The following is a 25,295-nucleotide window of genomic DNA, read 5'->3' on the forward strand; positions in this document are numbered from 1 at the left end:
CCGTGCGCGCCGCGCGGCCGGGGGTGGGGCCTGCTCGCCTCGCGCCCCGGGCGCCTTCTTCCTCCCGAGGGGCGGCCGGACAGCTCGCCGGGCTCCCGCACCCGCCTCGCAGGTCCTCCCCGGCGTCTCGTCTCCCCCACTCCCCTTTCCGCACCTCCTGCGGGAGCGGGGCCGGCGTCTCCGGGACCGGATCGAGGTGGCTGGGGCGTGGGGTGGAGGTGGGGCGCAGGCTGCCTTGTGCTTCTGTCGGGGGGTCTCTGGGTCGGAGGGCCCCGCGGGCGAGGCCTTGGGCTGGGCGGTGGGGAGGGGGCTGCTCGCCGAGGTCGCATTTGGGGCTTTGTACCCGCAGGGACTTGCGGGGGCACCTGTGGGGCCGAGATCCGGAGCCACCTGTCCGCAGATCCCCTTCCCCCAATGCCCTGTGCTGTATCCAGCTGTCCCCAGACCTAGGCCTTTATCAGTCTCTGGCGACGGGAATTTCTTTGGGGAGCGTTAGATTTTTGTGTGAACGATCGTTTCACTATTGTGGCGCAACAGTTGTGTGAATCTGGGCAGATTACGCCGTCGATATTACGTGCCCCTGAGAAGGCCCTTTGCAGCTCCTAACGTTATCCGTCGCGATGATTTTGCAGCGCGGGGAAGACATGCATTACGAGATGCTGGCTTGCAAAGAACTAAAACGTTTTTGTTTTTTTTTTTTCAAACCAGAACGGAATTGTATTTAATTTGTTTTACAGCAGTTATATAGTATCGGGGGGAAAACCCCCCCACTGAAAAAGCCCATAGCAATTTCATCCTCAAGGGAATCAGTATTAACAATTAGGGGTACGTAAACGCATATTCGTGTTGCATAAAGGGGGATACTAATGTATTCTGCCTTTTTTGCTTAATGCGTTGTGGCTTTTTTCTCTATCAGTGCATAAAGCGTCTTTGCACTGCCTTCTTAACTTGCAGTGATTTGGACCCAAAGCCTGGAAGGCAAGAATTTTCTTCTCCCTGCACCTTGGCCTGTGGCCAACCTTAGTAAAACTCGTTAGAGATTTGACAAAGTATCACCGCTGTGGCCAAGATATTGGATAGAAAAAAGCTGAATTCAGGGTTAACAGTCATCTTCTGTAAAGTATTGTCGGTTCTGCTTAATGTGAGGCAGTGTTTTCTTTCAGATTGCAGTTTTCATCCATTAGTGAACTGTGAAATTAATTTTGTGGGTCATAGCTAGCACTTGAAATTAACGAAATAAGACGGCATAGGAAATATCAGAATGCATTACACGTAGCAAGGATATTTTGTAAGCTTTGTTTTAACTGCGTGTGTGTTGGGGGGGTGGTGCATGTGTGGGGTGCTTGTGTGATTGCGTATGTGTACTGGGTTGGGATATGAAATGTATTGCTTCCTCTGTGCCATGCTAATTAAGTTTCAAAAGTGCCTAATCCAAGGTACTGTCAGCTCAGATCTCAGAAAGGGAGCAATGATGCAATTAAGCTAAACGTTATCTTTACTCTTTTCTTTGGAATATGTGACAGTGTTTATTGCAGCAAATTAGATTCCTAATTATTTGTTTTCACATAATATTAAAACAATCAATTAGCATTCTTGAAAATACAGAGACGAAGTATTTTTATGGAAGTTAAGACGTTAAGAGCATAAACTGCTCAGATTGACCTAGGGTCAAATCCCCCTACACTGTTTGTTGGTGTGTGACCTGGAACAAGATCCTGCTTTTCTCTAAACCTCAGTTTCCTGATTTATAAAGTAGGAGTACCCAGGACACCAATTTCTTAATGCTGTTTGCTATTCAGGTAGGATAATGCATATGAAGCGGTTGACATAGTGCCTAGCCCAGATTAAGTATTCGCTAAAAGTTAGCCATTATTATTTTCTTAAGACTGAATGGAGGGTCTAGGATAATGCTTGGTACGAGATGCAGAAGATGAATAATCCAAACAAGTGGGAAGTTGAAAATGAGTTAATGTCGTAAGGGAGGGGACACTGAAATAACATGGTCTTTTTATTTCATTTGGCCATTGTTTTGTGATCGCTCCCAATTGTTTTCCTATTGCTAGACAGGTAATTTAGATGATCCTACTCAATAAACCCAAAGCGTTTCTGTTGTCTTTTTAAATTTAATATGAAGTTGGTGTCTCTCTTGTTAGGTGGTTGAAAAATATTTCCAATAGGGATTCTGGATTTTGTTAGCTCTTATTTCAAAATACCGCAGTCAGCTTGGGAAACACGCACTACAACTCTGAACTCATTTCAGTAGTGTGTTTATCTCTGCAGTGGGTACAGATGTCAGGTGTGCAAGAAATAGACCCCCAAAAATGCAATTTTGAGACATTTGTGTTGAAGTCACCTCGGGCAGTTCAGAGGTCTTTGTTCATGGCCCCCCATCAGTTTATACAGTTTTAATTGTTTCATGAACCAATGAAATAGAATGTAAGCATTGTCTTTTTGTATAGCATTATTATTTTTATAAAAAATGAATGCGTTGCACTCAAAGGAAAAAAAAAAAAAGAAAACGCCATTGCTAGAGTACTTAATTGGGTGTGACAGCTGTAAAAGGTTGGGGGAAATCTTAAATGTTAATCATAATACTGCTCTCAGTTTTAGAAATGTCTTTTAAGTTCTTGTTCTATTTTAGAGGAACCAAAGTGAAAACTCAGTGATGGTAAATTATTATGTGGTTTTATGAAAATATGAAAAAACATGACTGGGAACTCTAGCTGTCTCAGCCACAAAAAACCTCAGTGACACAAAAAGCTTAACTTGGCCTTGAATCAAACATACACATTTATATATTTTAGGTTAGACAAAATATTGATGATCTGTGTCTGTATTTTTAAAGTCCTCTTTCTTATTTTTAAATCATTAACTCACTGACTGCTGGCTCCTATCTTGTCAGATAAGTGGGCTTTTGTCTTACACGGGTAAAATACTACACAGTTATTAAAGATTCTGTTTGGGAATTATATATAATATCATACAGAGGTGCCACGGCATATGGTTAGGTGAGAGAAGAGGCTATAGACTGTATGGTGTCATTCCATTTTTGTAAAAACATGTTTAGAACAAAGAATATATGATGAGTATTAATGGTGGGTAGTGGGATTATGACTGATTTTATGCTCTTTATTTTTATAATTGTACCATAATAAAAATTTTCCTAATAAAAATGAATAAAAGTAATTTTTTAAAGAAAAAAACTCATGTGTGTTTTCCTAATTTGCAAGCATAAATGAAGCTAAGTCTTTGCTCTGATAATGATCCTTTGAATTTGGATATTTTGGACATTACCTAATTTTTCCAATATTCTACAAAATGGTGCTGAATATTTTAACTTACCCTGTGAAAAGCTCCCTTGAAGAGGGAAGAACCATTGTCCCAGAATTTTCTTAAATTCTGTTCCAGAATTTTCTTAAAGCTCTCTGTATAAACTGTTTTCCAAAAAAAAAATCCACACTGCCTAAATATGTTGTCTAAACTCTCAAGTTTTCTTTTAAATACAATATATTGAAACTGAATCTACTTTTCTTGCTTTATTGCCCCTTAAATTTTTAAATGACATCTTGGCTCCAGCTGAACTTGTCAGCTTACTATCTCTAAATGTACCTCCGCTTTCTTGCTTTTGTGCTTATGCATCTTTGTTACTTGGAATACTTTTTCCTGATCTTTGTTTAAGCAAATCCTACCCACTTTTCCAATATCCGGTTAAAAAAACCACATTCACTGTGATGTTTTGGCACTTATTTTGTGCATTTCTCAGATACCACCTGGTATTTTTGCATTCATTTCCTAATGCCATTTTAAACTACTTGAGAGCAAGAAAGCTTGTCTATTTCTATCCTTTAAAGCGTCTAGTGTGGAACTCTGCACAGGGTAGGTGCCAGATATTTATTCTTTGATAGACAATGCTGTCCCGGGCTCTTCTGAACCCAAGGGTTGGAATTATTTGTTAACCAGTGATTCCGGGCAAGGGGCAACACGCTGCCAGCAGCAGTGCGGAAGAATAAAAAAATGGATAATTTGGCTTAATTGTCGATTGATAAAGAGAGAGGATAAAGAATTGACAGCATTCTTCATTGAAACTAACATAGGAGCTGAGTTATGTGGTGAGTCTAGGACCCAAAGTTAATTTTATGTAAATATTTCTTTCAAACATTTCCCATGAACATTTCTCATCGGAGGTTATAGCATCTTTATTTTTAGCCTTCCAGGGACCCAGTTTATTCTCTTGCAGCTGCTTGTTCCTGAAACCCGGAGATGTGAAATATGGGATGGTGGGTGAAACGGGTGGGCAATCGGAGTTACTCTGCTCCAGAGCATCTTAGGAGGTCATGTAGGATTCAATGAGTCACTGTATGTAAAGTGTTTCGTGTGTTCAAGAGTTAATCTTTTTTTTCCCTGTTGAAGCATAATTGTGTTATTTTTCAAACTTAACTATGACTCTTTGTGGGGAGGTATGTAGTTGGCCTGTGGAAGATACTTAGGGGGCTTATCTTTTTTTTTTTTTAATTGCTTTAATTTACAGATGTTTGCCAGGACTGATTCAGTTGATGTAATACCTGCTCTTTCCTACTCAAGGTAGGTGACTTGTTACTTTATGAAAATACCAGGTACCAGTAGAATTCAGAATTGATAGTAAAAGACCCCTTCAGTCGTGAAAAGTAATATAATCCCAGACCCCAAAGAAATGATTCCTTTAATAAATAAGAATTTTATTAGTGCATAAAAAATGATGACTTATGTCATTGCTTCAGCCTGTCTCAGAATCACCTTAGAGCATTTTAAATATGCATGATATGCATGTGCCTGGCTCCCTGCCAGGCGATTCTGATTCGGTAGGATTTTCAGGTGGGGCTTCTCGCATGCAAAGTTTTAAAAATGCACATCCGGGTGCTTCTGAGTCATTGTAGCTCATTGTCATCACGGCATGTATGTGACAGGAGATGATAGAGGTGTCACAGAATTGTCGGATAGCAACGTGGAATGGGAATGGGAAATAAAAATGGGAATTGAAGACTGTAAGTGTTGAAGATCAAAAAAACTAGTTTTTTATTTTTTTCAGTTTTGTGTTTGATACTAGATTCGTACTCTAATTTTGCCTTTCATCCAATGATTGTTTTAAATATGTTTTGAAAAAAGCATTAAAAAGCTTGTTAGTTTATGATTTTCAAAGTTCAGATTTAAGTGCTATGGTTCTTTCAGCTGGAAAATTGCTCTCTCTATAAATACAACGAAAGTATTTGTTTCATTTTGCTGTTTCAGGTCAGTAAATGAAGTAAAATAATGGAAAAAAAACACCATATTTTAAGGAAATCATTTTTTTAATATACTCTTCTGTTTCAGAGGCTGGTTTAATTGATTTATTTTCCCCGTAAGCGTGGAAGTTAGAAAGTCAGAGTTTCTTACAATAAGACGTAACAGGTAAGGGAATGTTATAGTAGCATTTTCATTTCATAAAACTCTCCTGTTTTCTTTGATTTCAAAGCTGTCATTTCATTTTTAAAGGATGATTTTAATTAGTAAGCTTTTTGTGTTGCAGAATCATCTTATCAGAAATACTCAACACATTATAGGATCATTCTGTTACATATTTTCCAACAGACAAGAATGTTTAAAATAATTAGAATTAAAACATGATGAAATTATTTCTTATGATTCTGTTTGCACTTTAATGAAACAGCTCCAAAATGAAAATTGTGTTGATTTATTACTTAACGTAATCAGTAATAGTAAACACTCTGTGTCAGTGAATAAATTGGTTGTGTATCAGAATTACTTGGGGAATTAAATTCTGAATTCTAGGCTGTGTCTCAGCCCTACTAAATCAGAATTTGGGAGAATAATTTCGATATTCAGCCCGACTTGTGAACCACTGCAGTAATGCAATGTTGAAGGATTATAGTTTTAAGGGAGTAGGAACGTGGGAACTTTATTTGTAGAGAAATCTCATTTCACCAATTGGAAAAAATTCCTCATATTTAACTTGTTTTTTGTGGTTGTCAGAAGAGAAATGTCTTGTGTTTCAGACATGAATTAGTAATTTTGAGTTTTAACGACTCTGTCCAATAATTTATTTTAAATTCTGCCCCCTTTGTGGAGTCAGTCGAAAGGTACATGCGGTATCTTTATTTTCGTGGCAGAATTAGATGGTGGGTGTGACGCGGAGTCTGCTTCTCCCTTTTCCGCTCCCCCTGCTTATGCTCTCTTTCTTTCTATGTCAAATAAATAAACCAATCTTAAAAAGAGAGAGAGAGAGAGATAGAGAAGATGCACAGCTCTCATATGCACTCCAGGCTCACCGACGGATGCAGCAGCTCACGGCAGCCTCCCCTAATTCCATAATTATCAGAAAGAAGAGTGCCTCGGACTCGGGGGGTGCGCTTCTGCTCTGTGACACTATCACAGCTGTTTTCCGCACGGCAGTAGGGAATGATTGCGTTTTTGCCATTTCTCTTCTTTTTCAGTTTGAGTTTTCCAGGACTGTAGCCGCTTGACTTTGGTCATTCACCATGCAGAGCCGACAAGGATACTGCAGCTACTGCTGCGTGCGCTATAATAGCCTGGAACAGGTGAGAGGCCCCTGCTAACGTGCTTGAACCTCAGAAGACCTCGTTTATTTAATATGTTAAATTCATTTATTCATCCACTGAGCAGATCGTGTTGCAAATCTCCTAGTCGGTAGACACTGTTTAGGGCTCTCAGGGTGAGACTGTGAACAAATCCAGCTACCTTTCTTCATGAAGCTTACTTTGTAGTGTGCTAAGACAGAAAATAAATAGTCATATAAATTTTGATACAGGGATATGTCAGATTGGGATAAATGTTACGAGGAAAACAGAAGAGAGAAGAGTGCAGTTTTAGAGTAGCCGGTGGGGTGAAGGAAGGGACATTAGAGTTGAGATTTGAACCAAGTGTGGGATCCTGGCTTGCTTATCTCTGGGGGGAGAATTTCTAGGTACAGAGAAGAGAGAATGGAGACCCCAAGGCAGAGGGGTGGTCAGCATGCTAACCCGAAGCCGGCAGCCAGCGTGGCTGCAGTGCTGGCCGGTTGCAGGGCAGGTGTTAAGTGAGAGGGGGAGAATTCAGAGGATTAGATTCTAAAAGACGCTGTAGAATAACGGAAGGACTTTGAAGTTTAGGCTTTAACATACCAATGTTTTAAGTTTTGCTGTAGTGAAATGTAGCTTTCCCCCCCTCCTATTGTTGCTTATGTTTTTAGTGTCATAAAAGATTGCCTAATCTGTGGTCCTGAAGATTTACGCCATGTAATTTCCTCTAAGAATTTTAGTTTTTGTTCTTACATTTAGGTCTTTGGTTCATTTTCAGTTAATTTTTAAAGAATATATATTGTGATTTTAATTACCTCTTAAAGCCCTGTCTCTAAAGACTGTCACACTGGGAGTTAGAACGTCAATGCGAATTTTGGGGGTGGGACACAATTCAGTCCCTAGCAATTATATTGATTTGAGTTTTAGCCCTTAAACCAATTTTGCATCCCTGGGCTAAATCCCACTTGGTCATGGTGTTTAATCCTTCTGTATGTTGCTGGATTTGGTTTGCCAGCATTTTGTGGAGGATTTTTATATCTGTATTCATAAGGGATATTGTCTATAGCTTTCTTTTCTCGTGATGTCTTTGGTTTTGGTATTGGGGCTTCCTAGAATGAACTGAGGAGTGCTCCTTTTTTTTCCTCTTTTTGTTGGAAGAGTTCGTGAAGCCTCATATATGGACATTTTGAAGCAAGTCTTCTTCATGGTAATAGTAGCTGTAGTCCTCTGACCAGGATTGTTAACTTGGAAGAGTCTCAAGGTTTTCTTCAGGGTCTAGGCTGAGGAGCTGTGTCATAAGTGAAGTCGTAATATAACGAAGCTCTGGTCCTGGTAGTGCTGGACTGTTTTATCCCAAGTGAAATCTCAGACAAATTGTAATACATAAAAATTCAACTATATAGTTGCATTTGTTTTAATTGTCAATACTCATCATTTAAATTCATACTAAGGAAATGTTTTGTGATGTATTGTGATTTCTAGCTCTCTGCCTTAAAAAAAAAAAAAACTTTCTAAGGCTGGTTATAAGCACGAGGCAGCAGGTAATGAGTTTCAAAACTCTCTTTAGTATTTCTGTCACAATTGATAATTATAGCATCACTTGACTGGAAGATTATTTGTTGAACTTTTGATAGTAATAAAACATACTAAATCTTTAACTACAAGCTGTATTTGGTAATCATTCAGTCTAACTTTTTCTTAAGGTTTAAAATAATTTTTTAGACATTTGGATACTCATGCATTAAACAGACATTAAAAAAAACTGCTAATGACAGTCAAAGTAATATGTGCTAAGTATAAAGGTTTAAATAAACTCATTTGAAAAGGTTTAAATAAATGATAATTAAATAAATAGATTAAAGAAATGGATAAATTTCATGGCTTTGGAGACCTTTTAAGGCAGTGGAGAAGTACAGTGCCGAAATCTAGGTGAATATTCAACAGAAACAATGGAAATCAAAAGATAGAATACAGCTACCAACTCAGAATTCTATGCTTAAGAAATACATCCTTGAAAAAAGTGAAGTAGAAATATTTTCAGGAAAAAAAAATCTAAGGGAATTTGCCAGCATCAGCAGATGCTCACTGAAGGAAATCCTAAAAAGAGTTCTTCAGATAGAAGGAAAATGATTCCAGCCGGAAGCTCAGAGAGATGGGAAGGCATGAAGATCAATGGAAAGGTGGTAGGAGATCTAAATGCATAGTATCTCGTATGTGGGGTCAACAACAATGGCATAGACACTGTAAAGAGAGTAAATCAAATTAAGTCCTTGCTCAAGAAGAGAGTAAAAGTAACAAGTAATTTTAGATCTTGGTAAGTTCTGGGCTGCTTGTTATAGTCTGTTACTGCTAATAGACTAGAAAAAGAGGCTAGCCTATAACTAACTGCCAGGTTAACAGAAAGGGAAAACTTGCAATATTAAAAAACAGTCCATGAGAAGACAAGAAAGAAGAGATATAGGGACATTGGATAGGTAAGAATAATAAAAAACAGATTTAAAAATAAAAACAAAGCTTAAATAGAAATATACCAGTAGAATATTAAGTGAAAATAGACGTGGTGCTTGAATTAAACTATATTTAATATTTTATTGGAGATTCTAGCCAGGGAAATAAGGAAAGAAAAAGAAATTAAAATGACAAAAGTTTAGATAAAAAGAAACAAACTGTTATTTGTACACAGTGTGATTGTGGACATAGAAAATCCTAAAGATATCTAGGTAAACTGTTAGAACTGGTAAGTGAATTTATTATTTGTTTAATTAAAAAATTTTTTTTAGTGAGTTTAAGAAATCTTCTTGGGCCAACATAAAAAGAAATTGTATTTTTATATTGTAACACCACACAGAAAATGAGATTTAAAAAAGATCCTTACAGGGGCGCCTGGGTGGCTCAGTGGGTTAAAGCCTCTGCCTTCAGCTCAGGTCATGATCCCAGGGTCCTGGGATCGAGCCCTACATCGGGCTCTCTGCTCCGCAGGGAGCCTGCTTCCTCCTCTCTCTCTGCCTGCCTCTCAGCCTACTTGTGATCTCTGTCTGTCAAATAAATAAATAAAATCTTTTTTTTTAAAAAAAAAGATGCTTACAACAGCATCAGAGGACATCAACTCTTCAGGAATAAATGTAACAAAATATGTATATAAGATTTTTCTATAAAACAGTATAAACATTCAGAAAGTTAAGAAAAATTAAATAATTGGTGTGCTATACTGTGTTCATGGATTGAAAAAATCAATATTATAAGCATGTCATTTCTCCTCAAATATATATATTATTCAGTGAAATTCCAAACAAAATTCCAGAAAAATTGCTTTTAATGAAAATTAAGCCAATTCTAAAAATATGTATGTACATGCAAAAGGTATGTATGTACATGCTTAGGAAAACTAGGATACTCTTGAAGGAGAAGAACAAAGTCAGAAGTAATAAATATCCAAATTTATTACTAAACTACAGTCTTTAAGACAAGGGTGCAAAGTCAGAAAGATTATGGAAATAAACCAGAAACTCCGGAAAAGACTCGAGTCTTTGATTTGTGACAAATGTGGCGCTAAAGCGTGGGGAGGACAGGAATTTCTTCAGTAAAGGGTACTGGGTCAGTTGGCTGTCCATATGGAGAAAAAGAAATGAAACTCTATGACTATCTCATCCTGGACACAAAAGTCAGTTCCAAATAGATGATAGATATAAATATTGCAGGCAAAACAATAAAACTTCTAGAAATCAATAGAAAATCTCCATGATTTTGAGGTAGGGAGAGATTTCTTAAACTTGTAACAGAAAGCACTGGCAAAGAAAAAAAAAATGGTGAATTGGACTGCAGTAAGAAGCAATGAGAGATGATTAAGAAGGTGGAAAAATGCCCTGTAACTATTCCTGGAAAAGCTGTGGATACACACACACACACACATACACACTTTATGATACCCCGCCCAAAAGAAAGTGAAAAGGTAAGCCACAGGGAATGATACTTGAAACACATATAATTGAAAGAAGAGCCCATGTCCAGAATAAATAATTTCTATAGTTCATTTAAAAAAAATTAAAGATGCACTTGAAAAACAGGAAGAGACTTGGACACACCATAAAAGAAGATATCCAGGTGGCCAGGAAAATGAAAAGCTATCACAAAAATTGCAAAGCAACAGTGATACAACATGAATCCCCACCCCCCTGTCCAGTAGCTAAAAATTAAAGAGCCTGACAACGGCAGGTGTTGATGAGGAGAAAGAGGAACGGAAACTATGATCCATTGCTGGGGAGGGTGCAAACTGTTATGGCCACTTTGGAAGACTAGTCAACAGAGGGTACTACAGCTGAGTATATGCAAACCTTATGACCCAGAAGTTCCAGCCTTACTAATACACTCAACAAAAATGCATGCACGTGGGCACCAAACATCACATCTAAGAAAGTTTTTTGCAGCATAATTTATAACAGCCATGAGCTGTGAAAGACACAAAAGTCCATCAAGAATGAGATGAATCAATGATACATGGTCTATTCATATGATGGGATGCTACACAGAAATTAAGGGGAATGGACTACAGCTAATTTGGATAAGTATGAATGTGAAAGAGTATATAGACTGTATGACTACACTTACATAAATTTAGAAACTTTCAAACCTAATCTATATTGTTAAAATTTAGGTAATAGTTAATTTGGGGGAAGAGGAAAGGAATATTAGGTTGGTATGGGACGTTAGAAGGGTTTTGAGTGCTCATTAGTTTTTCATGGATAGACGGTTATGGATGTGTTTTATTTGGTGATGATTTATTGAGCTATACATATGATTTGTGCACTTACCTTTATGTGCATGTCAATTCAGAAAATTTAAAGAAACTGACACCTCCGGGGGTATATAGTGTGGTGTTATCTGTGGTTTGTGTCAGTGCAAGTTTTCCATTTATGTTGACTTTTTAAAATTTTTACTGAGGCAGAGAGAGGATGAGGTTGGATTTTAGTTGAACCTTTGTTTCCTTGTACCTTTGTTCCCTTCGTGAACCAGGAGGGTGAGGATACTGGACAGTGGGGAGCTTTGAGGGTGGAGGATCTTGAAACTGTCATAATTTAGACTGTTACTGGGGCTAAGGCAGCATCAACGTAGATCCCTGAAGTCAGCACGGAAGGAGAGATTTCCAGTTGTTAACAGTGGTCAGGAGCTGCCAACCTGGCTTAAGATCTTTTGGCATCTTTACTATGATATTTAATATGTGACTTTTCCTTGGTATTGTTAAATGAAAACACGTTATTAAATTGTTGTCAATAACTCACATTGGAAATAGGGCATTAGCAGTAGCGTGTTATAGGGAAAGAGGATAAGCTTTAGAGTTAGATGCAGATCGAAACCCTGGCTTTGTCCCTGGCTGCTCAACTGGAGGCAGTTTACTCGAGTCCTTTGTGTTTTACTTTCTTTATATCAAAATGGGGACAAGATTCATACTCAGTGAAAATTCGATGAGATTACTTTGTGAATGGAATAGTACTGTGTTTGAGGCATTGCACGGGCTCAGTAAGCTTCTTTCCTACACCTCTAGATAGTTCACTGAATGACAACACAGACTCTTTCTGTGGAGAGAATTACAAAACAAAAAAAAAATTTTTTTTCTTTTAAAGATTTTATTTATTTATTTGACAGAGAGAGAGCAAGATCATCGAGACAGGCAGGCGGGGGGTGGTGGGGGAAGCAGGCTTCCTGCTGACCACAGAGCCCGATGTGGGGCTCGATCCCAGAACTCTTGAGATCATGACCTGAGCCGAAGGCAGAGGCTTAACTGACTGAGCCACCCAGGTGCCCCAAAATAGAAAAATTCTGTGTATTTATTCCAATATTCTGTTTAAGTGAGGATTTGTAATCTCTGAAGAAAAATGATGGACTTTTTGTGCATTATTAATCTTCAGCTTTTACAAACACAGTGATCCAACCCTCTTCTCTATTTTAATAGATTTTTATAGAAATATTTGCTCTGTACAAATATAAGAATTTTTAAGAAAAAAATTAAAATTACCTGTAAGTGTAGCCCACAAATGTAAATGCTTTTAAGATTTTGGTGCTTTTTCTTCCATTGATTTGTCTGTACATTTTATTTTATTTTTTATCTTATCTTCTTTTATTTTTATTTGTATGTTTTAAAATCACAGGTTTAGGTAAAAGCATACATGTGATTTTTGCATCCCCCATTTTTCTCTTACCTAGCATTTCTCCATGTTATGTAAAATTTTTCATATTATTTTAGGTAGTTGCATAGTATTATGTCTTAGGTCATGCTATAGATTTTACTATTAAACACTTTGAAGATTTCCAGTTTTTTATTGTCATGCTGTGATAAGCCTCATTTTTTGCATAAATCGTCAACGTTTACGATGATTTCCTAAGAGATTTAGAGAAATGTAATCACTATATCCAAGGGAAAGAAACTTCTATGTTTTTTGCTACACATTTTAGAATTGCTGTGCAAAAAGGCTGTCTCAATTTATATTTCTACCCAGAGTATCAAAATGAATCCATTTGTGAAACTCTCACTACTGTTGAGTGTTACCTGTTTAAAACTGCTTAGTGTGCTTTTTCTTTTTAATAGCACATGGCCAGTCCCCAGCATAGATACTTGACCACCCAGAATCGACAGAGGATGGGCACCACGAGCTTGATGGAACGTTTCCTGCAGGACGTGCTCCGGCACCACCCATATCATTCTCAAGAAAACAGGTAAAGAAAGTCGCTGACTGGAATTCTGTTAGAACAGTTTTCTTGTATGTTCTATGTTTTTCCAGACTATTTTTCCAGTCTCGTACTTCTTAAAATAAATCTTTTCATTAAAGAATATAAAGTGAAATTTTACCTAGTAACTTCTCTTTGCTCCTATTTTAAAATCTTTTCTAGCTTAAATAAGAAATTTCACTGTAAAAGATATGGACCGCACCCTTCTTTTTTCTAAATAAAAGCCTTAGGTCAATCAATGGTTATCCATCATTAAGGTGTTCTGTTAAGTATATGGTAGGATTAAGCAGGGGAATATGGTGGGGGCAGAAATAGCCTTTAGAAGATCAGGAACGGACCAGCTGGTGCCTGCAGCAGAGAAAATTTAACCATTCCACCTCAACTGAATGATTTGCTAACCGAAGAGAAGAGGTAACAAATGGAATCTGCTTTTTAATCTGTCAGTGTCTTGATAGCTTTTTTTGTATCAGTGTTTTGGTTGTTTTAATAAAAATAAATATTTTGATAACATTTAAGGGCTAATGTATGTCAAAGCAAACATTGGTAGAAGATTAGATTAAGTACTGTGTGCAGGTTTGCAGCTATAGCTGTAGGAGATAAAGCAAAACAGATTATTAGCATATCTGTGCAGAATAGTTGAGATAAGCACCAGCTGTAGAAAAAGGATAAACTTCTTGAATGCTTTGTTTTGCAAGTCACAACCCAGAAATGAACAAATGGTGAAAAAGTTTACATGGGGAAAAAGTTTAAAAAATACATGTTTTTCTTTAGCTGTTGGAAAGATAGACCGTCTTGGGCTCAGTATAAATTTCCAGCTTATAGCTTGTATAAGCAATGCTTCAACAGACATTTGTACATGCAGCTATTTCTGTGATATAGAATTCTAGAACTTGAACTTCTGGGCTCAAGTTTCTGGGCCTTAGAAAATATTTTCTATCTTTTAAACTTTCATTTTGAAATAGTTTCAGGCTTACAGAAAAGTTGTAAAAACAACTCCAAAAACATTGGAGTCTTCAAATGTTAAATCTAAAATAATGATGGTACAATGATCAAATCCATGAAATTACATGCTATTTACAGTCCCCCTTCAGATTTTGTCAGTTGTCTTCCTAATGTCCTTTTTCTGGGACCAGGATTCAGTCCAGGATCACACATGGCATCTAGCTGCCCCATCTCAGACACTCTTAATCAGGAACAGTTGCCCAGGCTTTCAAGGCTTTCAAGCCTTGGACTCTGCTGGCCAGTTATTTTGTAGGATCTCCCCAAATTGGGATAAGCCTGACACTTTCTCATGATTAAAGTTAGGTTATGCATTTGGAACAAGAGTAAATTATAATTGGTGTTGTGCCCTTCTCAGTGTATTCAAGCGATCCATGATGTTTCCATGTCTCATGGCTGGTGATGTTAACTTGGAGCACTTAATTAAGGTGGCTTCTCTAATGTTACTCTTTCCCCATTATAATTAGTAAGACTTGTGGAGAACTACTTTGAGACTGTGTAAATAAATATGCTGTTTCTCATTTCCACCCATTTATTGTAAGCGTTCATGGATGATTTTTCCCTGAAACAGTTATTACATATATTAGCCTCCATAAAGAAGAGCTTTCTGGTTACCTTATTTATCTGTTTTATAATTTTAAACTCATGGCTGTGTCTCCAATGGGTGTTAATAACTTACTGTTACTTATTTTGTTACTCAGGTGGTGTGTGGAACTTTAAAATTCTTGAGACACTTCCTAGAAGACTATGCCAAATTATATACAATTATATAACATACATATACCCCAGTAGTCTATGAGAGTGCTCATTTACTGTTGTGCTTGCTAACACTGGGATTAGCAACTTCTTTTTTTCCCCATAATAGGCCAAAAAGGCATATCCTTTCATTAGCCTTTATTTACTTATGCGTAAAATAGAACATCTCTTTACATAAGTTTTTTTTTCAGCCATATGTTTATTTTATGGATTATTTGTAGACATTGCATGTTTTTCTATTGAATTGTTTCTGTATTTTGGATTTGTATACAAGATTTATAGATAATAGTCCTTTGTATTTTAAATATAATTATTTTCCCAGCATCTGTCATGTGTCTTTCATCTGTGTGTATTGTCCTTTACCATATCGAAATTAAACATTCTGACATACTGAGACGTAAACGGAATTTTCCTTTATGGCTTCTTTCATGTCTTTTTCTTCATGTCCTTATTTCTGCTTCTAAATATTTTTAATCTTCCTGGAATTTGTTGCCATATGTGATGTGAGGCAGGACTTCTTATTTTTTTGTAAAAGTATATTAATTATCTCCATTGATATAAAATGTCACCTGTAAGGACACTTGGCTGGCTGGGTGGGTAGAGCATGAAGCTCTTGATCTGGTTGTGTGTTTTGAGCACCATGGTGGGTGTGGAGACGACTTTAAAAACAGCAAAATATCACCTGTAACCTGTTCCCTGTTACCTGTAACGTAAATTCCTCTGTGGGTGGATCTATATCTACGTTCCCATCAGTAGATCTGATTTTGAATTCCATTTTTTTAACCTCGAGTTTTTTTTTATCCCATGCTAACACATTATTTATGTTTATAAGCATCATAAATTACAGAGTTTATTTCTAAAAATTTGTTCTCTTCCCCCTTATCTAGACATTGTAGGTTTTTCTATTTTAATCTTTTTGAAATCAGCTCTTTATTTTTTTTTTCTATTTTTTGGTTTTCCTTTTTCCTAATTAATTTCCTCAGATTTCCTGGGTGGGGGGAAATTTGATTATCTTTCTTTGTGAATTAAGTGCTCATTTAGTTAATTTGTGTCTGCTAATTCTTTTTTTAGTGGAAGATTTAAAAGTATGAGGTTTCCATTTTGCTTACATCTCATAGGTTTGATGTGTAGTTTTTATTTTATTTATAGATTTCAAAAATTTAGCACAAGAATCATATAAAAGGGGTTTTAATCTTTAATGGTTAGATTTTTAGAGGGCTTTTTGTTGTGAAATTAATTTAAAATGAGTAGAAATATAGATTGTGATTTAGTTAATTTTAACCACATGTGAGGTAAATCAAAGCACCTAGATGGTGATTCCTAACATTTTTTGGATTTTGCCGAATTGTTTGATTTTATGATTCCGCCTTATTTCCGTTGCCAAATGTTACAAGATTAATTTTATTTTGAGAATGTTGTGATAGTCTTCTAGGGTTCTGAAAAATTAGGGTAAAATGGTAATTGTACTGCACTTTATTGATTAGAGTTCAGAAGTGTGAAACATGCTGGAATTTCTTTGCCCTGTATTATTCTGATATCTGGGTTAACTTCTTAATTTTACAAATACCAAAAAAATGTTCTTTTAGTGTTAATTATAATAAATTTTTATGGGAAAGAAGTAATGATATTTATGACATGTTAAAGAAAAGTTGCATGTGGCTGAGCATGTATACATTTCTCTTAGATGATTAAAGCATCTCTCAAATTGAAAAATATTTAATAAAGGTATTTTTTAGGTATTAATCTATTTTTAAAAACTTATTTATTTTTAATAGACTACACTTTAGGACAGTTTTAGATCAACAGAAAACTTGAGATAGTAGTACAGAGTTCCTATATACCTTCTCTACCTAGTTTCTCTATTACTAAGAACTTACATTACTATGGCACATTTGTTACAATTAATAACAATACTAATACATTAACTAAGTTCTGTAGTTAGTTCAGCTGCTTTTAGTTTTTACCTAATGACTTTTTCTGTTTCAAGGTCCCATCTGGGATAACCATGTTCCATTAACTCAACTCCTCTTGGCAATTAAAAATTTTTTTTTGGTGGTGGGGAGGGGCAGAGGAAGAGTGGGGGAGGGAATCTTAAGCAGGCTCCATGCCCAGCATAGAACCTGGTGCAGGAATTGCTCTTGTGACCCTGAAATCATGACCTGAGTCAAAATCAAGAGTTGGACACTTGACTGAGCCACCCAGATGCCCCTGATTTTAGCTATTCTAACAGGTGTGAGGTGACATCTCATTGTAGTTTTGATTTTGTACTTCCCTGACAATGAATGATGCTAGATATCTTTTCATGTGTCTGTTGGCCATCTGTATGTTTTCTTTGGAAAAATGTCTGTTCATGTCTTCTGCCCATTTTTAAATTGGATTATTTGTTCTTTAGGGGTTGAGTTTTATAAGTTCTATTTTGGATATTAACCATTTTCAGATAGGTCATTTGCAAATATCTTCTCCCATTTGGGTAGGTTTCCTTTTAGTTTTATTGTTTTCTTCACTGTGCGGAAGCTTTTTATTTTGATGAAGTCCCAATAGTTTATTTTTCCAGAAAGACATGTAGGAAGAAGTTGCTGCAGCCAATGTCAAAGAGATTACTCCTGTGTTTTCCTCTAGGATTTTAGTGGTTTCATGTTTCATATTTAGGTCTTTAATCCATCTTGAATTTATTTTTGTGTGTGGCAGCATTATCTACACACACACACACACACACACACACACACACAGAGAGAGAAGAATATTACTCAGCCATAAAAAAGAATGAAATCTCGCCATTTGTAATGACATGGATGGAGTTAGAGTATCATGCTAAGTGAAATAAGTCAGAAAGACAAATACTGTATGAATTCACTCATGTGGAATTTAAGAAACAAAACAAATGAACAAGAGGAAAAAAAAGAAAGGCTAACAAATAAACAGATTCTTATAAAGGACAAATGGATGGTTACCAGAAGGGAGGTGGGCGGGAGGAGAGGTGAAATAGGTGATGGGGATTAAGGAGTTAAACTTGTGATGAGCACCGGGCATCTGATGGAAGTGTCGAAGCACTAAATTGTATACCCACAATTAATATTACGCTGTATGTTAACTAACTGGAGTTTAAATAAAAACTTTAAAAAACCCAACAGTGTGTTAAATAATAGCTAACATTTGAGTGATTATATTTTCCAGGCTTTTAAAAAATGCTCCTTACATATAACAACTAATTTACTCCTCAAAACAATCTCATGAGGGAAAAATAACATTATGTTCTTTTTTGGGGGAGAGAACTAAAGCCTAGAAGGTTAAGTAACATATGTAACACTTTGCTGTTGACTGCTGGGATAACTGATAAATGATATATCACTTTTTTTTTTTTTTTAAACAGCTTTTTATGTTTAGGAGCCATTTTGTGTTTATTAAGTAGCAATTGGTGGAGCTGCCTCCACCTTCTCTACTGATTTCCCTCCCTGAAAATACACACGGTATATAGCCTCTGTGATCGCCTTGATTCTTTGCCCTCTAACAGTCAGGCCCAGGATAGCAAGAAAACGTTTATTGTACATTTATTTTAACATTTAAAATAGATATTAGAATATTTTTATGGATTTCCCCCTTGCTTTTTAGATCAACCCAACATGAGAGACTTCTTATGAATGCTGCGCCACCTCCTGAAGTGGTTCCTGTTGATGATTCTGTTTCTGAAGAAGCGACTGAGGATGCCGCTGGTGTAAAAGGAGAGAGCTCCAGCAAGGGTTCTGAACCTAGTAAAGAGTTACATGCTAGACCCGGCAAATCTCAGGAATGTATACAGGGTGTTTCAGTAAGACCATCAGTTATTCAAAAACTGGAGAAGGGACAGCAGCAACCCTTGGGTTTCATTCAGAAAATTGGGAGTGGCATGAAAGAATTTAACCCAGTTGGTATTGGTCAAGCTACACATACTAGACCAAGCTTAATATGTCCATCAGTGATTTCTAGTGCTCCTGCTAGTTGTTTAGCTGGAAGTTCCTTTGACAGACCAGTTACAACTAAAACAACTAAGTTAGCAGCAGCAGCCAGTTCGGATTCAGTCAGAAAATGTGACCCAAACAAAGTTGACAGATACCTTGAACAGCCAGACAGGGGCTCTAGAAATCCTGTGCTGTCATCCAATCTAGAAACTTCAGTTTCGTATCAGAAACCTAAAGAACCAAATAGGAAATCTTTAGGTACAAATTCAGATAAATTGATTATACAGGAAGCTGTAAAATCTCAGCGTAAAGCTTTGTCAGCTGGCGCTAAAGTCCGTGAATTTGTGGGTACTGAAGGCTCCTTAAAATCTGAATCTCTTTCCAAATTAGCTGTTAGCCAAGCAATCAGCCTGAATAAAAGTGGCATGCCTTCTAATAAGGGAACCTTTGAAGATGCTACAGCAAAGCACCGTGAGAAATTCCTTTCTGGTATGGATCATAGCCAAGAGGAAAAGCATTTGGTTTTTAATAAGTCAGCCTTTTTAGAACAGAAGAGCTCAGTGATTTCTGCAGTGAAATTTGCTCGTGGCTCTCTTCAGTCAGCGTCTGATCAACCGGAAGAGACTGCACAAGACCTTTGGAAGGAGGAGCAAATTGACCAAGAAGATAAAAACTATGATTCGAGAGCTTCTGAAATGAGTTTTGACTGCAGTTCCCCTCATTCACTGACTGATGAATCTAAGGTGACTGCCAAAGAAGTAGACCTTTCAAAGGAAGCGTACGCAGATTTGCAGTGTAAGAGTAAGACATCTTTCATTTCTGTGGTGAGTTCGGATCGTGATGGCTCTCTTCCCTTGGCTACTAACCGAACTCAAGTAATAGTTAAAGGTGTAAGTGCTCAGAAGGCAAAGCCTATTAGCCTGGTTGATGAAAGCTATGAATCTAGTGATTCTGAGATTAATTTTGAATGTGATGCCTTACTTCAATCAACTGATGACTACCCCCAGCAACCTGCAAAAGAAGGAAACCTTCCTAAGGAGGAACACATTGACTTGGTTGATAAGAACTATGGATCTAGTAGCTCTGAAGTAAGTACTGATTCTCCGTTTCCTCTTCAATCAGTAGGTGACCAACTCCCAGTGTCTGTCACAGAAGCAAAACTTGAGAAGGTTCACATTGGCTTGGTTGATAAGAACTATGGTTCAAGTTGTTCAGACACAAGTATTGATAATGATGCTTCTCCTCAGTCTGTAGTTGAGCATCCTCACCTGGTTGTCAAAGAAAGAAACGTAAAGGATAGACAAGTCTACCTGAAAGATAATAACCTTAAATCCAGCAGTGCTGAAGGCCATCTTGATTATGCTGTCTCCCTTGAGACAGTGACTGATGAATCTCAGAGGGCTGTTGAAGACATACCCCTTCTGGAAGAGAGGAATGAACCTGTGGATATGAACTATGATTCTCATGGTTCTGAAATGAGTTTTCACACTGATGCTCGACTGGTGCCTGGCCAGTCTGGAGTAATAGTTAAAAAAGTGAACGCTCGAGAAGTAGCTCTTGACCTGGAGGAGAAGAGTGTTAAATCTAGCAATTCTGATCAAAGTTCTGATTCTCGTGCTTCTCTTTATCAGTCACCTAGTGATCAGCGTGAAATAAGTCTGAAAGAGTTAAATGTTGACATGGAAGTTAAGAGCTATGGGTGCTCCAGTTCTGAGCTGACTTTTGAATCTGATCCCCCTACTATGTCGGGTACTGAACATTCTGAGATGGACATGGAAGAAATAAGAAAGAGGCACATTAACTTGGAAGGTGAGCACTCTGGGTCAAATAGTTCTGCAATAACTTTTGACTCTGATATTCTTCTTCGCTCAGGAGTTGACCAGCCTCAAGTAGCTATTTACGTGGAAGAACCGAGTCATCTGGAAAATCAGACTAATAAATCTTGTGTTGCTGAAGTAACTTTTGATTCTGATATACCTGTTCATTCGGGGACTAATCAACCTGAACTGGCTGTTAAAGACATAATCATTCAGAAAGAAGATTATATACACTTAGGGAGGAAGAATGATGAACCCAGTGGTTCTGAAGTAAGTTTGGATTTTTATGTCCCTTCTCATTCAGTGACTGACCCTCCTGAAGTAGCTATGGAAAAGCTAAATCTTCAAAAAGAAGAGCAGATATACTTAGAAAATAAGGACAATGAGCCTAGTGGTTCCGAATTAAGTTTGAATTATGGTATTTTTCATTCAATGACTGGACATTCTAACAATCCCCTTAAAGAAATGAATCTTCAGGAAGAGCGCATACACTTGGGAAATAAAGGTAATGGGCCTAGTGTTTCTGAAATCAGTTTGAAATCTGACCTTTCTTACCGTTTAATGACTGATCATCCTAACATAGCTGTTAAAGAAATAAGCCATCAGAAGGAACACATGTACTTACAAGATAAGGATAATGCATTAAGCGTTTATGAAACGAGTTTGGATCCTGGTGTCCATCTTCATCAGTCAGTGACTCACAAGCCTGAAACCGCTGTTAAAGAAATGTGGCTCCAAAAAGAAAGGCATGCTAAATTCAAAAGTAAAAGTCCTAAATTTAGCAGTTCTGCGACAGGTTCTGACATCCCTCATTATTTAGTGACTGAACCGCAGATAGCGGTCAAAGAAATCAATGTTCAGAAAGAACATGTTCTAGAAAAAGAGAGTGATAAATACAGCAGTTCTGGAATAATGTTTGGTTCTCATGTCCTTCCTCACTTAATGACCGAAACGCCTCACATTGCTGTTTTGAAGGAGGACCGTGTTGTCCTAGAAGGTCAGAGTACTGGAGCTAGAGGTTTTGCAGTAAATTTGGCTACTGGTGCCCCTCTTCATTCAGTCATTGGCCAACCTCAGCTAACCCGCCTGAAGGAACAAAATGTTCATCTGGAAGATAAAAACCATGAATCTAGTCATTGTAAGATAAGATATGATTGTGGTGACCCTCATCTGCTATTGACTGGACAATTTAGGGAAGTGGTTAAGAAAACAAATCTGAGGAAGGAAGGGAAAGTTGTAATGAAAAATAAAAAGGTTCAAACTAAAGGTTCTAAATTAATACGCTCTTCTGGTGTTTCTCTTCAGCCTGTGGCTGATAAACCTGAAGGGGCTATTAAACGAGTAAACCCGGAGAATGAAGGTCATGTGAACGTGGAAGATAAGAGCAGCCAATGTAGTGGTTCTGAAGTGAGTTTGGATTCTGATTTCTTGGTTGAGTCAATAATTGATCAACCTCAAGTAACTGTTTTGGATCAGGACCACACTGAGCTAGTAGAAGATAAGCATAGTCAATCTGGTGGTTCTGAAATGAGTTTTGATTCTGAGGATCCTCTTCAGTCAGTGGCTGAGCAGGTTAGAGAAACTGTTAAAGAAATAACCCTTTGGAAGGATGAAGTTGATGTGGAAGATAAGAGGGATGAAGCTGATGTGGAAGATAAGAGGGATGAACCCAAGGGTTTTGAAATGATGTATGATTCTAATGTCCTTCATCAGTCAGTGGCTGCCCAAACTGAAGAAGTCGTTAAGGGGATGAACCTTTGGAAGGAGCACGTTGAAATGCAAGGGAAGATTGTGGAACCTAGTGATCCTAAAATAAGTTTTGATTCTAATGAACCTCCTCAGTCTGTGCCTAATGAAATTCAAGATGCTATTGCAGAAATAAGTCTTCTGAGGGAAGGACATGTTTGTCTGGCTGATAAGGACTATGAACCCAATGATTCTGAAATAATTTATGTTTCAAATGTCCCTCTTGAATCAGTGGTTGAGCAACCACACCTTTTGGAAGGGGAACATGCCAGTTTGGAAGATAAGAGCACTATCGCTTGTCCTGAAATAACTTTCATTTCTGATGATCATCTTCAGTCAGTGGCTGACCAGCTTCAAAAATCTGTTAAAGAAGTCAGTCTCTGGAAGGAAGACCATATTTACTTGGAAGATAAGAGCTACAAACTAGGTGACTTCGAGGTAAGTTATGATTCTGATGTTCCTGTTCCCTTTGTGGTTGATCAGTCTCCTTTGGCTGTCAAAGAAATAAACTTGCAAAATGACCTAGAAAATAAGAGCTGTGGACCTAGTGTTTTTGAAATAAAATGTGATTCTGGTATTCATTTGCAGTTAGAAGTTGACCAGTCTGAAGTGGTGTGCAAAGAAATAGATCTTCCAAAAGAAAGGCATCTTGGCATGGAAGTAAAGACCAGTGAACCTAGTGATTCAGAATTAATGTGTGATTCTGATGTCCCTCTTGAAATAGTGGTTAATGAACTTCAAGTGTCAGTTAAAGAAGCAAATCTTAGAAAGATGCTCTTTGTGGACTTGGTGACCAGTGATAGTGATTGTGAAGTGATTGCGGAGTCTGATATGCCTTTTCAGCCAGTGATTGACTCACCTGACATGACTGTCAAAGACATCAATTGTATAAATACGGAAGGCTATGATCTAGAAGGTGAATGCTGTGACTCTTGTGGTTCTGAAATAGGATATGTTTGTGAAGCCTCTCCACAGTCACTGGCAAACCAGTGCAAAGAGACTTTCAAAGTGGTAAACCAGAAGAAAGACTATATCATTCTGCAGGAGTCAAGCTGTGAGTCTTACGGTTCTGAAATAAATTTTCAAATCGACCCCCCAGATCGGTCTGTGACTTACTCGTCACAAGAATCTGATAAAGAAATGGTGAAAATTATTGACTCAGAAGAGAAGAGTTGTGAATCGGATAGTCCTAAAACAGATTTTAAATGGGAAGACGATGCTGAGCCCATGGCTGAGCAGCTCCAGGAAGAAGACAAAGGAATCAACATTCGTCAAAGGAAAGGTCTAGAAACCATTGGCCGAAAAGAAAAGCACTGTGAAGCTACTGTTTCTGCAGTGCGTTGTAGTGCCTCTTCTGGGTCAGCAGTCCATCAGAGGGCTAGCAAGGGGAAGATTTTGAAGTTAAAACATGCAGATCCAGAAAGTATGAGCTGTGAACCATGTGGTTCTGGAATGAGTTTCCAGTGCTCTCTTCAGTCTGACGCTGACCAGCCTCAAGAAGCCGTTAATAAAACAGGACTCTACAAGAAGATGACTCTGGACCCAGAAGAAACAAACCGTGATTCCCACCCAACCTCTATTTTCATAGTTGATCCTGCCAGGAACCTGGAAAAGGTAAAGGAGGTCATAGAAGATGATCCTGATGAACCTGTCCTTGAAGCCTTGCCTCATGTCCCTCCTTCATTTGTGGGGAAAACGTGGTCTCAGATAATGAGAGAGGATGACATGAAAATTAATGCTCTTGTGAAAGAATTTAAGGAAGGTCGTTTCCACTGTTACTTTGACGATGACGGTGAGACCAGGAAGATAAAAAAAAAAAATTTGAATGAAGAAAAAAAGATTACTTGGACTGACGCGAGTCAGGACACTACCGCAATTCAAGTTTTTTCAGATTGTGATGATAATGCAGGTGGCGTTTCAGATACTGATGACTTTCCAGTGGCCTTAGATAAATCTAGCCATCATTCTACAGTCAAGAGGCCTTATTATGAACAGTCATGGCGACTGGCTGCTCGATGTCAGGCTGTAAAAGTCAGCCATGGAACTCAAACCAATTTCTCAAATCAGTCAGACGCACAAGACAGTGGACAGGAGGATGACTCAGCAGGGAAGCGTTCGCTTCAACAGGACAAAAAAACAAAAAAGAAAGTGAAAATTGGAGCACATGAATATCCTGAAACATGTACTAAAGTTCTGAAGCCTTTGCAACCCAATGCCTTAGTCTATGTTATTTCTTCAAACATGAAATTTCAGGACAGTGAAACTGCCAACTTCGCTAAAAAATACCGCACCCCCAGAAGTCGGGATGTTAGCATAGAGTACAAATACAAACGGAGCCCCTTTAATTACTATGACCCACTGAGTAAGGAAATTGTAATTGATCCTCCTCTGAGCTTAGATGAATCAGACCCTGACAGAGTTAACTGGCTTCAAGCTAGTCTCAGCGACCTGAGCTCCAGTTCAGGCGATGAAGACGCTGAAGACTGTGACCCAACATCCGTTTTGACCATAAGAGACGAATTGCTGGCCTATCCGGGGGCCCCTGTTTCACCTGAGCGAGTGCCACGGCCGGGGACTTCGGGGACCTCGCGGCCGGGGACTTCGGGGATCTCACGGCCGGGGACTTCGGGGACCTCACAGCCGGGGACTTCGGGGACCTCACGGCCGGGGACTTCGGGGACCTCACTGCCGGGGACTTCGGGGACCTCACGGCCGGGGACTTCGGGGACCTCACGGCCGGGGACTTCGGGGACCTCACGGCCGGGGACTTC

General features: G+C 38.1%; 1 protein-coding gene across 1 annotated transcript in view; it reads left to right on the forward strand.

Annotated features, from left to right (window-relative positions):
* Positions 1 to 39: 39 nt before the first annotated feature.
* The window catches only part of ZDBF2 (zinc finger DBF-type containing 2), a 31,007-nt gene continuing 5,751 nt past the window's right edge, over positions 40 to 25,295 (forward strand). Inside the window, 7 exon segments of the mRNA XM_059393305.1 lie at positions 40 to 196; positions 4,529 to 4,581; positions 5,347 to 5,424; positions 6,468 to 6,572; positions 13,132 to 13,259; positions 18,636 to 22,962; positions 23,113 to 25,295. The exon segment at positions 23,113 to 25,295 is cut by the window's right edge and continues 4 nt beyond it. Of these exon segments, the coding sequence (XP_059249288.1) occupies positions 6,513 to 6,572; positions 13,132 to 13,259; positions 18,636 to 22,962; positions 23,113 to 25,295 (6,698 nt within the window). The 5' untranslated portion in view covers positions 40 to 196; positions 4,529 to 4,581; positions 5,347 to 5,424; positions 6,468 to 6,512.

Source organism: Mustela nigripes, chromosome 3 (assembly GCF_022355385.1).
Source record: "Mustela nigripes isolate SB6536 chromosome 3, MUSNIG.SB6536, whole genome shotgun sequence".
Classification (NCBI taxonomy): domain Eukaryota; kingdom Metazoa; phylum Chordata; class Mammalia; order Carnivora; family Mustelidae; genus Mustela; species Mustela nigripes.